The sequence below is a fragment of the Vipera ursinii genome (assembly GCF_947247035.1).
Source record: "Vipera ursinii genome assembly, chromosome: 1".
NCBI lineage: Eukaryota > Metazoa > Chordata > Lepidosauria > Squamata > Viperidae > Vipera > Vipera ursinii.
In genome coordinates this window covers 103,727,525-103,741,143 of record NC_139512.1, presented here as the reverse complement: position 1 = coordinate 103,741,143, position 13,619 = coordinate 103,727,525, and the positions used below count along the sequence as shown (strand labels likewise).

The 13,619-nt window shown below is 37.6% G+C and overlaps 1 protein-coding gene across 1 annotated transcript in view; it reads left to right on the top strand.

Annotated features, from left to right (window-relative positions):
* Positions 1–371: 371 nt before the first annotated feature.
* The window catches only part of PTPN5 (protein tyrosine phosphatase non-receptor type 5), a gene marked incomplete at its 5' end in the record, with an annotated part of 30,896 nt that continues 17,648 nt past the window's right edge, over positions 372–13,619 (top strand). The window contains 6 exons of the mRNA XM_083371617.1: positions 372–533; positions 866–985; positions 4,005–4,088; positions 8,988–9,226; positions 10,817–11,006; positions 12,643–12,727. Of these exons, the coding sequence (XP_083227743.1) occupies positions 372–533; positions 866–985; positions 4,005–4,088; positions 8,988–9,226; positions 10,817–11,006; positions 12,643–12,727 (880 nt within the window). The remainder of the gene's footprint in view (positions 534–865; positions 986–4,004; positions 4,089–8,987; positions 9,227–10,816; positions 11,007–12,642; positions 12,728–13,619) is intronic.

Below are 13,619 nucleotides of genomic sequence, written 5' to 3'. Positions count from 1 at the left end.
GTCCGAGGATGTCTCCGTGGTCATGTGGCCGGCATGACTAGACGCCAAAGGCGCACGGAATGCTGTTACCTTCTCACCGCAGTGGTCCCTATTTTTCTACTTGCATTTTTACGTGCTTTCGAACTGCTATGTTGGCAGAAGCTGGGACGAGTAACAGGCGCTCACTCTGCTACACGGCACTCGGGATTCGACCCGCCAAACTGCCGACCTTCCGATCGACAAGCTAGTTTACTAGTTTGGCATGTAGTAATTTTACCTTCAGAATTGATTGTGCATTCTGTGTTGCTTCTGTGGGAACATGGGAGACACATAGGTACTTATTTCCTGATTGTATCATTTTTATTTCTGAAGGTATTTCCAAGCCAGCAGAAATGGAACCACTGAATGGAACAGATGGCCAGCCCGAAGGACAAAGCAAGACAGAGCCACCTCTGAAAAGGGTTGAAGTGTCTCCATACCATCGCTGGGTGACCTGGTGGAATGGGATGGCAACAGGCGGAAATCTGTATCTCTTTATCCTCTCACTGTTCTTGGTAAGGGTTCCATCTTAATTGGGATGGACATTGCTTTCGGACAAAAGAGAAGGAAAACATTGCTTTTGTTTTTTTTAGATTCATACATTTTAGGGGCAGATTTCCCACGTCATAAATGCTGATATAGCTGAAATTAAATCAAAAGATGTGCCGTGTTACATCAGGTAACTCAAGTCTTTTTATTCAAGTTAATTTTGCAGCTGCAAAAAGCCTCTGTGCTTTAAAAATAGTCATGGTTATAAATAAAAGATTATTAATTGAAGTCTTGGATTTGCTATTTAGCATTTAAAAAGTGCAGTAACCTCACTATTCATTATCTGCTTAAACCACAGGTTTTCTTCTTTATGTTTTGGTGTGGTGGATGTGAGACCATCCCAGCTGTTCATGATATTTTGGCTGTCTTGCCCAACTTATTTCTTCCATCACAACAGTTGGATTCAAATTCTAACCAGGTATGTTTGGTGATTTCAGTATATTTCAATGTGGGGTATCAATGATCTACTTGGTAGTGCTAATATCTTCTTGGATAAAATATTAAAATGGATGTAATACAAAAAGTAGTGTTTGTTATACATTATGAATAGCTTCCCTAGCTAAATGATGAATAAAGGAGCAGTTCTGAACTTGACATTAGCAGTGTACAGACCTCATTGAACAAATGGAAATTGCATAATATTTCCTGCTAAGTGCACCACAATGTTTATAAAAGACAGGAAAGAATATTTGATTTGAGTGAACATTTGTCATTTATTCCCCTTTTCTCAAAATGTTTGGAATCAGAAGCTCTTAAGCTACATTCAACATCACATGACTGAATTTCTATTTGCAAATAGTACTTCCCTTTTGTTTCTGCCCCACCTTCCTCACTGTATCCTGTGTGCTTTCCAGATCCATTTCAAAATATCCTTCTGCGCAGATCTGGGTCTGTTAAGGGGGTACCAGAGTGAAAGAAAAATTTCATCAGTCATGACTGAATATAACTTATTATAATTTCCTGAACTTCTTAAAAAACCCAATGCACATCCTGATTTCATAGATCAGTATATAAGATAAATGCAATAGTTTTACTCCTTGTATAAAAAATGTTTTACTCCTTCTGCTTTATTCATACCTGAGTTATGTCAGTTCAGGAAAACTATCTGGACACTGTATCACAACGATAATATAAAGTATAATCGGATTGCATTTTCTATGATGTGTTGTAAAGATTTAATAGATTGGAGTGCTCTGAGCTATTGCTAGATCCTTATTAAGCTGAGTCCCTTTTCTTTATTCATTGCTCTTGGCTATGACTCATTTCTTCTCTTTTATTGGCCTTATGCCACCATACAGATTGGCAGTCCTATCGTAATCACTTCCTTTCTCCAAACTCTAATTGTACATCTTTTGCCACTATAGTTGCAGGACTCATTTTCTTTGTAGACAGCAATGTGTTACAAAAAGAACATTAGCAATAGACTTAGAACAGAATAACAGAGTTGGAAGGGACCTTGGAAGTCTTACAGTCCAACCCTCTGCTCAAGCAGGAAACCCTCTACCATTTCAAACAAGTAATTGTCTAATTTCTTCTTAAAAACCTCCAATGTTGGAGCACCCACAACTTCTGGAGGCAAGTCGTTCTACTGTTTAATTTTTCTAACTGCCAGGAAATTTCTCCTTCATTCTAGGTTGATTCTCTCTTTGATTAGTTTCCATCCATTACTTCTCATTGTGCCTTTAGGACCTAAACTGGAGCAATTACGATTTATCTTTTACCCTCTTCTCCCTAGAAGTATGGAGCTTTAGCTGCTAACAGGAATGTAAATAGAGCTCTCTGGTCCCTTGAGACGAATCTTTCAGGCAGGGGTCACGTAGATAGGGTGAATGAGAGAGTCAGGTGCTAAGCCTCCTCCTGTGCCAAATGATGGATGGATGAGAGAAGAATAAGAGGAGAGACGTGCAGATTTTTGTTTCCTGATGCTGCTGTTGCTCCTATTGCAGCAGTAGGACCAAACCATACAGAAGATTTACAAGACAGTGGCCAGGAATGAGAACTGGAGAAGCTGCCAAAACTTCTTAGAGCTTTGGCCCTACCACATGGTCTAGTTCATAGGTCTGCAACCCGCGGCTCTGGAGCCGCATGCGGCTCTTTCAGCCGTCTCCTGCGGCTCCCAGTCCTCTGCCATGTGCAGTCCAAAAAAAAAAAAAAAAGTGGGATTAAAAAAGTTCAACCAATCAATTCAAATATGTACGGTAGGTGCATATCTCGCCTTGGCTCCACTCTTCTGTCAAACCCTGTTCTGCACATGTGCGCATGTACGCGCATGTGCACACATTTTTTGCGGCTCCCAGTTTATCCTTTTGTGAGGGAACTGGTTCCGAGTGGCTCTTTCACTGTTTCAGGTTCCTCACCCCTGGTCTAGTTCTTCTTTACTGCTCTATTTCTGGCTAATCTTAGGAGTAGCAATAATGATGGAAGTGATTCTGTAGAGAATAAAGAGGATGGTCTTGGTAAGAGAGGAAAATCAATGATCAAGGCAACAAGTAAATTTTCTTACTATAGCCCATCTAAATAAAAATAATTTTAAGCCTATGTGGCATCTGTTTCTTGGTCTGGTTTACCTTTTCAAGAATAGAACTCAAGAACGTGAGACAAATTCTTCACTCAACAGAAGTCTATTCTCAAGTTGCTTTCAGAAGTCAAGGAGGAATGGTAACAAAGACAAATGACTTGTGCTGAACAGAGATGCTCTCTTGGGAATGGACTAATGTCAAAAATTAATTCACAGGAGTGATCAATGCTGTCTTTGCCCTATGCCAAAGTTTGGGTCTGGATTCCAAGGAATTTAGATCATCTTTTTCCAGCATACTCCAGAATTGTCCATTGACCAAAAGTAGGTTATAGCTTGGGCAATAATTATGAAGGGTGTCTGGGTTTGAAGAAGACCTCCAAGGAGTGGCAAACTACAGGCCCTTTTAAAGTTGCAAATTGTACCTTCTTCAGAAGTTAAGCCTTAGCCATTGTCTCATCTCAGGACCTTTTCTCTCTAGAGTGAACCTTTCATTATCTATTTCAGAAGTCAAGAAAAGCATGCTTAATTACCACACCTGTGAAAGTAGCAAGTTTTTGACATTTATCCTTTCCTTGATTTCTTCTCATTTTTTGATCATATTTCAGAAACTCATAATTTCACTTTTTCAATAACATTGTTTTTTCTGAATCAGTTCATAACATCATAAATGACTTAAGTAGCCCCTAATTACCCAGGAGAGCACGTGCTGTAGTTTGATGAACTGCCAAAAAGTTTTTATTTTAATGAGTGAGAAAAATCAGTTATTTTCAAGTTTGAATTGTTAAATGTTGGGTCAAAAAAAATTAAACGATTTACATAATTTCAGAGCCACCTTCAGAACAATTTCCTGCATTTTCTTGTATGCCTCTCTGGGTCTTTCACTACCCTAAAATAACTATAGGCTTATATTCTTCCTTAGAATCTGATCAGGGATGAAGGCATCACAGTGTCTCACCTTCTGCTGTCTCTGTTCTTCCTTGGCTTGCTACTCGTAGCAACATTGGTAAGCTGACATCTCGGAAGCATTTAATTTCAGTTGAAGAGTTTGCTGAGTAAATGAATAATTTCTGAGTTTCCTTGGACTGTTCTACTGGTACATATGGTGAAAAATAAGCTTAAATAAGCCCTAGAAATATATGTGTACTTTCCCATAAACATTATACTCTGGTAGATTCTGGGAATTAGACAATTGTAGGGTGCCCTCTGTTACTTTTGCAAAAAGAAGTGTTTTTTTTAAAAAATAATTTACTAAAGAGGGTAATTAGTTATCCCAATAAGAGGTCTGATGTGGGTAGTAAGATTAGCTTTGCTGTACAGTTAATTTGCTCTTTGCAAAGCTCTTATTCACCAGATTTATTGTTTGATCAAATAATAAGCTACTACTGTAGAGCAGATAATCGTGCATATTAAAATGCAAAGGATGAGCTTCTAAATTGACAGTGAACTGTAAAAGGTTCAAACCACTTCTAAAATGAGATACTCCCTATTGCAGCGCAAACACAGAATAAGAACAGTGGGATTAGTCCAACTGAATTTTCTATAGAGTTCCACACTTTTTTCCCTATTTAATTTTTAATTAAGAACATCAGTAAGTAATAAAAAAGTACAGGGAAAGGTTCTTACAGTGTACACCAATATTAGCAAAATATTTGAAGTCTTTACATTCAATAGTTCATACAATCAGCCAAGTTATGAAAATACTAGACTGTGTAAAGTTATTAAGTGTTAAGTAGAAACCGGAACCAGCCTAATTTATACAATTAAAATGTTCCTTAGTCGTCCTACTTGATAGAGAAGAACCTAGATTTGTCGTATCTTGAATATTTAGAATATATCTTTTATAGTTTAAAATTCCCCCATACACTACTATTTCATATTTTCAGTATTCAGTATTTGTGAAGCTCCCTTATATTTCAAGTAACAAAACTTCCATTATTCTGATTTTCTTGAGAGTTCCACAATATGCAAGGCAGTGTGTTTTCTTAAATTGGCCAGATTGTATTGCAACTTAATCACATCTGCTATGGAAGCCAGTGTTTCAGAAATGGCTATACAGTTCCTAGGCTGATCCTTCCTTTCTTACAGTCTCCTCTTTCCGTGCTCCACCCTACCAGGTTCACCATGACTAATTACATAAAATGAATTTAAGGAAGCTTCTGATTGAAACTAGACAAAATATGTTTCATCAAGTGCAAGGGGATTTTTGCTTAAATACGTATGACCAAAAATTACAACCTCAGTTTCAGGAATGCTAAATGTTAAGTTTCAGGAATGCTAAATGTTAAGCCAACTACAGATTTATTCTGATTTATTTGTTAAAATCATTTGCTGCTCATAAATAAATAAAATAAATCTCGCCGTGGGGCTACTTGGGCGGCTTAAAACAGCAAAATGGGAAAAAATAATACACGGAAACATAAGAGTAGCAAAGCAATGAAACAATAAAAATAAACTAGGAAAGTACAATAATATGAATTAAAATATAGGAGAAAGAGGAGCAGGAAGCACAGGGGGAGATGGGGTCAGCTGATTAGTCTAATTAGCCTAGGTTATTTTATATTGCTGTCTAAAGCTTATTTATGTACAAGTAGCCCTTGACTTACAGCCACAATTGAGCCTTTCTGTTGCTACCAGGATAGTTGTTAGGTGCATTTTGCTCCATTTTGCTGTAAAATGGGGCAAAAAGCATTGGTGGAGCCTTGGTGGAGCCTTGGTGGAGCAGTGGGCTAATGCCTCCTTAAGTAACACCAGCTGCCTGCAATTAGTGCAGGTTCGAGTCCCACCAGGCTCAAGGTTGACTCAGCCTTCCATCCTTCCGAGGTAGGTAAAATGAGGACCCAGATTGTTGGGGGCAATTAAGCTGACTTTGTAATAATGCCGCTTGGGGTGTGTGTGTGAAAGCCCTAATAAGCAGGCATATACATAGAATGAAGGCTATTGCTAAGCACATTGATTTGTGCTTTAAATTGTAAGCCGCCCTGAGTCTTTGGAGAAGGGCGGGATATAAATGGGATTAAAAAAAATTGCAGTTGTTAAGTTGCTAAGTTAGTAATACAGTTGTTAAGTGAATCTGGCTTCTCCATTGACTTTGCTTGTCAACAGATCACAAAAAGTGATCACATGACCCCGGGACACTACAGCCCTCATAAATATGAGTGAGTTGTCAAGCATCCAAATTTTGATCCCGTGACCGTGGGGATGCTGCAATGGTCATAAGTATGAAAAATGGTCATAAGTCACTTTTTTCAGTACTGTTATAACTTCGAACGGTCACTAAAAGAATGGTTCTAAATTGAGGACTATCTGTATTACTCTTAATTTGAGATAGAGGAAGAGGAAAGAAGGCTTCCTTATTAAAAAAAACAAACAAACCATCCACCCATGTCAGATTATGTTCTGAAAATATTCACATTTGAATAAACAATGGTAAACATCACAAGAGTTAATATGGAGTTAAGAATGTTTTATCTGTTAAAAACAGTAAAAACTATATCAGAGAAATAATTTCCCTTTGAGTAATATTGTTTCCTACAAAAAATATTCATGTAGGTAAACTTTATTTAGGAAAAGCAATTAAAAAATCAGGACTACTGATATATTTTAACCTAAATGATGGCAGGACAGTAAATAGAATGCTCTGCATTTTTCTACAAGGCATTTAAAATTAGGCCATTTTTGTAGTAACTACAGGTGTTTTGTTGTTAGTTGCGAAGTCGTGTCCGACCCATCACGACCACATGGACAATGTTCCTCCAGGCCTTCCTGTCCTCTACCATCTTCTGGAGTCCATTTAGGCTCACACCTACTGCTTCAGTGACTCCATCCAGCCAACTCATTCTCTGTCGTCCCCTTCTTCTATTGCCCTCAATCTTTCCCAGCATTAGGCTCTTCTCCAGTGAGTCCTTCTTTCTCATTAGGTATTGGACGCCTTCCGACCTGAGGGGCTCATCTTCCAGCATCATATCTTTTTGCCTTTTGGTACTGTCCATGGGGTTTTCATGGCAAAGATACTGGAGTGGGTTGCCATTTCCTTCTCCAGTGGATCACGTTTTGTCAGAACTCTCTGCTATGACCTGTCCGTCTTGGGTGGCCCTACACGGCATAGCTCATAGCTTCACTGAATTACGCAAGCCCCTTCACCACGACAAGGCAGTAATCCATGAAGGGGACTACAGGTGTAGTACAATATAATTCTTCATTGATTTCAGTGGTCCAGTTACTGTAGAGACCAATTTTTATAAGGTATAAAAGGGAGAAGTTGTGCGAATGACTGCTGATTTCTTATTACTCTAGCATGTGTCCACTCTATATCCAGAGTCAGTATAAGAAATAGAATATGTGCTAAGTCACTGTATGATTTGTGGACTTCAACTCCCAGAATTCCTCAGCCACAAGTCATAAAGTGGCCAAGGTTAGGGACCTCTGTGCTAAGTGAAATAAGATCTTTGTTTACAACAAATCTGAGTGTTAATTTGGTCATGTAATTGCTTTCTTGAGTTGAGTGTTCAATGTGATTATGAGCATATAAACAAAACATCCCTATTCTGTGTTTGCTAAAAGAAGTTTCAGGGGTAAGGTTAAAAAAAACTGCACACAATAGCACACACTTCATTTAGCATCAAATCGGAAAGGACTGCAAGATTTAGGAAGTATTTATAGTAGAACCTTAAAGCCTTTTAAATGGCAATGCATTCTTCCAAATACACATTAGAGGGAGAAATTGTTCACCAAATCTTCAACTCCTCCACAGTGACCATTATCCAGTTTTGGTGGAGGGGAAACCGCTAAATTAAACCAGGTATACATTTATCATACAGGTCGTCTTCAGTGTGTATCCAGGGTACAATTATTTTGCCGTTCATTTCTCTTTACTTTTAGATGGAGTTGAGGGTTAAACGTGATTATGAGAGCATATAAACAAAACATCCCCAATCTGTATTTGCTAAAAAAAGTTCCGGGGTAAGGTTAAAAAAACTGCACACAAACAGATGCCTAAAAAGAAGGAAAAAAACTTGATAATGAAATCAGAAACAAATCAATGGCCGGGAAATAAAGAGCTGATTCCCCCCACCCCTTAACCTAAGGGTACAGTAGTATGTACCTTTCTAATGCAGTGATTTTATATAAATAACAAAAGAGAAGTAGAACGTGGAACATACTTTCCTCTACCCAGCCGGCAGCTGAACTATGGGGAAAAGTCAGCAGGGAACCATGGATTCACTGAAAAAGAAGTCAAGAGGATTCATGCACACTTCTAAAATAGGGCAGTTCCCCCCCCCCCCCCCGCTCAAAGTCTGCCTATCCTTATCCCTTTTCCTGATTAAACTCAGCCTTGTTCCTAATGTCAGGTTTTGGGTGGAAACAGAATAATTATTGATGGAATTGGAAGTTATTTGAATGCTGCATTTCTTGCAAAGATGCTTACACACATATTTCTTTACCCCTCTGTTCCTTTTTGGTTCTACTGGTTTTTGCAGATTTTTGAAATAATGTAAAAATCATCTCATCAGAGATTTTAAAAATTGGATTAAGTCATAAGGAAGCGCTATTTCAAGAAGCCTTCATCCCTGTCAATGGAGAAAAAGTTGTTTTCAGAATCCAAGAACGGTTCCTGGTAATGACCTAGTTCATTTGTGGTGGTGGTTGTGCATCTTATGACAGTGGATCCCTGTGTAAAATACATGTAAGCATTTTCCAGGGTTTCCACTGTATTCAGTGGTAATTCTACTGAGGAAACTACTAGGCATAAAGCTTTCCACCTTGAGTGCAAAACTACAGTATAATGGACCTTTCTCTTGTGACATACAGAGGCGCTGCATAGCATTTCCCTGTTCTCTTCAGCAGAACCCGTAGGCTTTCTCTCTAGAGAGCATTAAATGCAGTCTAGTTTATTTTCCCATAGGTTTGGCGTCTTGTGACGGCTCCTCCAGAATCCCCATTTCCCCTCCAAGAGGACAGGCGACAGTCTGTAAGCCGTCAACCATCGTTCACTTACTCTGAATGGACGGAAGACAAAAACGATGATGACTTCCTTGATTTAGATCCTGTACCAGAGTCACCTGTTTTTGACTGTGTGATGGATATAAAAGCAGAAACAGATCCAGCAACTCTTACAGTTAAATCTGTAGGGCTGCAGGAAAGGTAAGGTAGCACGTGAAGAAATGCAGTCAGCTGATCACAGGCACAGGAAGCTTAGCCATTATGAACAATCAACTTAATTTGGACCAAATAAACTTAATTTTCTTTAAAAAAAATAAGCAGCTTCCCCCTCAGCTCAATCATTAATTAATTCCCAATAAATATTTATCAATATACTCTATGAAGCTGTTATGGATTTCTCAAACTGTATTAACCTTGTTAAAGTGTTGAATGTTCTGGCTATTGAACAAAAGTAAATCTACTTTTACTTACTGGAAGAAAACGATCCATTTGTTATTCATAGAGTTCGTTTGCCACTGGTGCTTTTCCCACAGTTTTTGATTTGTTTTGATAATCATTGGCAGTAAAAGATTGCTTTGGAAGCAAGAATATGTCATTTGAGAGGGTTATTTAACCCTATCCTCATGTCAGCTTTCTCAGCTATTATAGTCATTCCTCTACTAGTCTAAATCTCACCATTATCTCCATGGGAATGCCATGCATGGGAAAAAACCAGTGCATGTTGCAGTCATGCCTCTTTTCTTTTGCTGGGATGGATGATCTGAGAAAAACCTTAGACAGGGAGGTTATCATCTTCTAGGTCTCTGTAGCGCTGGTCTTCAAGGCAAATCAAAAAATAATCTTAGAAAAGGAAGAAAAGGTAATTCTATTTGTGGATCTAAAGCCCTTGACGATATTTTGAAATAAGGGATGTAAATTATTATATTGTCTGTTATTCTTCTAATAAATAAATAGGTTTTTCCCTGACCTGTGTTCCAGGAGTGTGAATCTCCATTCCAATATTTTCTAGCCAACGTAGTGTTAGGCTAACCCTTCTTTATTAAATTGAATTATTTGTTTTAGCTGGAATGTTTTTCTCTCTTAAGTAGCATCAAATTTCAATATTCTAAACTCAGAAGGATAATATAATAACAGGTAGTCCTTGCATAGTGATCACTTAACTCAATGACTGTTCAAAGTTATAACAGCACTGAACAAGGAAACATATATCACCAGTTCTTGAAGTTGCAGTCATCGCAGTGTCCCCACAGTCATATAATCAAAATTTGGGTATTTGGTAACGAGTGCACAATTTTGACTCAAAGTCACATGATCCCCATTTTCTAGCTTCACTGCTACCTTCCAACAAGCAAAATCAGAGAGGAAACTGTCAGAAAGTCACAAGTCACAGTTACGACTTGTGCTTAACAACTGCATGTGAATCACTTAACAACTGCAACGCGAACTGGTGGTTGTAAGCCAGTGGGGTCATGTGATTTCTCACTTTACGACCGTGTCTCTCCATGATGGAATTGCCGTTCCCAATGAGGACTACCGAATTAATTTTTGGTGATTGCTAGATATATTTGATTACAGGTCCCAGCTAACCTGGTCATAGTTTATTGACTGGATGTACCGTATGTGAAAGGAAATGTAATACAATAGATCCAGAAGAATGAAAAAGATTGTGAAGATACATCTTGAATTTTTCATGTTATCTGGATCTCGGGGTGAACACCATACAAATAAGGGAAGTGAGTGATTCATGTTGATTTGTTTCATAGTCATTAACGGTTACCTCTGTATGTCCAGGCGAGGTTCAAATGTTTCGCTCACGTTGGACATGTGTACTCCTGGCTGTACTGAACAAGGGTTTGGCTATATCATGTCTCCCAGGGAACAGTCAGCTCAAGAATACCTCCAGAAAGCATCAAACATTCTCTCAGAAGAGGAACTGCACGAGAAAGCTTTAGATTCTTTTGTTCTCCAGGCAGAATTTTTTGTAAGTATTTTGGTGCCCCCGTTTCAGAAATAAGTGTTTCTATTAGCACTGCCCCATACTGGAGCATGTCAGTGCTCATAGTGATCTGAAGAAAAATATAATATTCAGTGAAATCGACTGCATTAATTTAAAACAAAAGCATTTTTTTTAAAAAAACAAACAAATTCATTAATCTCTGGAGAAAATCTAGTTAGAAGAAAGGAAAAGATGTTTTTGGTGCCCTGAATCTAGATTTGGAAATATTTCAAGGATAGCTCGACACTTCCCCACCCCCTCATTTCATCCATGGATTTCTGGAAACAACCTTCCTTTTAGGACAGCATTCAGCATGTACTTTTAACTTGCTGTTTGAATCAATGTCTGCATTTTGAAAGTTTTAAAATATATCCCAGCTATGGATGAATAGGGAGGAAATATGAACAGTTTTAGGAGACAAGATCTTGGCCCGGCCGAACAGCTTTGAAAGGAAGCAAAAGCAAACATTCATTCTATATTTCATAAATATACAACAAAAAAGAAACCCATATAGTACATTAGCATGCAGCACTTGCATCTATCAGAATCAGATTTTTGTTCATTTATTGGAGAGTTGGGGCATATACCAGTAGTAAGTTCTGAAAGAATGGAAAGGTGATTTGAAGTCTAGGAAAAAATGGCTGAATGAGGGGAACATATCTTGGTAATGTAATTTCCTATGCTTACTCTCACTATATTGACTAACTTAACTTAGATATTATCCATTGCACACTCAAAAAAACCCTACAAGTTCTTGCACCTGTTTTTATGAAATGTTGCAGGTTTCTTCCTGGTAGGCATTGCTGCAACAGAGCGTTCCAGCCTTATTTGTACAGTATTATCACCAGATGGGACTTCTGCATCATCAAAACACACACAGTCCTTTATAAATACCATACAGTAATTAAAATTAAATTAATTAGATTTACTATTATTTGTACAGTGGTGCTTTTAATGACTTGCATTCCCCCTTGGTCTTATCTTGAGTAATGAAGTGCATAAAATTAACATAGATTTATTTGATAAGCCAGAAGCATAAGGATTTTTTTTTACTGTTTAGCAGAGGAGTAACTATATAGTTTGAGCTCCTATAAGGTTATCCAGTGATCAACTAAGTTATTAAAAAGTTCCAGTAGAACAAAATATTAGTACATCGAATGTTAGATTCAGGTTCATAAAAAAGATAACCCATAGAAATTCACTCTGTCTCAGTGCAGTGTGCTGCATATTTTAATAAAGAAAAGGGAGAGCCCCAATATAAACTGCCTTTTCTTCCTAGAGAAAATATAGAATATAAATCTAAAAATAAGAAAAAACACAATGTTGTACTTTAATTCCATTCATATTAAACTAAAATAAAAGGGCTTTAAATATATCTCACAGGCCCATCACATTTCCTTTAGTACTCAAATTCTCCAATTCACTGGGTTTGAATCTGGATTGAATGAGTTTCCACAATTACAATATTCTTTTTTTAAAAAAAAATCCACTTTCACTTTTTAAGTGAAAAGCTATTAGGATTGTAATATGTCTTGAAGTAAATTTCTTGCTGCCAATAATTCTTGTTGAAAATTTAATGATAATAATAAATTGTTAATTTTTATGATGTATCTTTTAACAGGAAATCCCAATGAACTTTATTGATCCAAAGGAATATGACATTCCAGGTTTAGTCCGAAAGAATCGCTACAAAACAATTCTCCCAAGTAAGTACATAGAAATCCATTTTTAGTACTGAAGCATTTTGAACTATGTGTTAATTTATATGTTTGTGAACTTACAAACAGTTTTAAACTTGATGGGATTTGCCGTGGTGGTGACTTGATAGCTATTTGTAAATGTCAGGAAAGATCACTGAGTTGCAGAAGCATTTTGGAGTTGTTTTAACCAAACTCCCACAAAGAATGCGGATTAAGATCAACAGCGCAATACAAGTAGTCCTCAACTTACAACAAGTGAGCCCAAAATTTCTGTTGCTAAGTGAGACAGATGTTAAGTGAATTTTGCCCCATTTTACAACCTTTTCTTGCCACAGTTGTTAAATGAATCACTGCAGTTGTTAATTTAGTAACACGGTGATTAAGTACATCTGGCTTCCTCATTGACTTTGCTCATCAGAATGTCGCAAAAGGTGATCACATGACCCCGGGACACTGCAACCGTCATAAATACATGCCAGTTGCGGAGCATCTGAATTTTGATCACGTGACCACAGGGATGCTACCATGGTTGTAAATGTGAAAACAGTCATAAGTCACTTTTTTCAGTGCCGTTGTAACTTTGAACGGTCACAAAATGAACTGTTGTAAGTCAAGGACTACCTGTACGTACATTCCCAGGCAGTAAGTATGAATCTCCCAATTTGAACGTTGTGTGATTACAGTACCTCTCAGAGCTTGAGAGATAAATCAGTCAAAATCATCTGAGATTTTATTATTTCCTACAATTTTTAGAATTTCTGTTTTGGAGGGGTCCAAGGTTATAGTGTTAGACTGCATTATATTTCCTGATATGGAAAATGTTATGTTGGATGTTGGTATTTACTATTTATCTGGTCTCAATCATTGTTCTGATTGTTTTAACAAAATGGACTAAAAA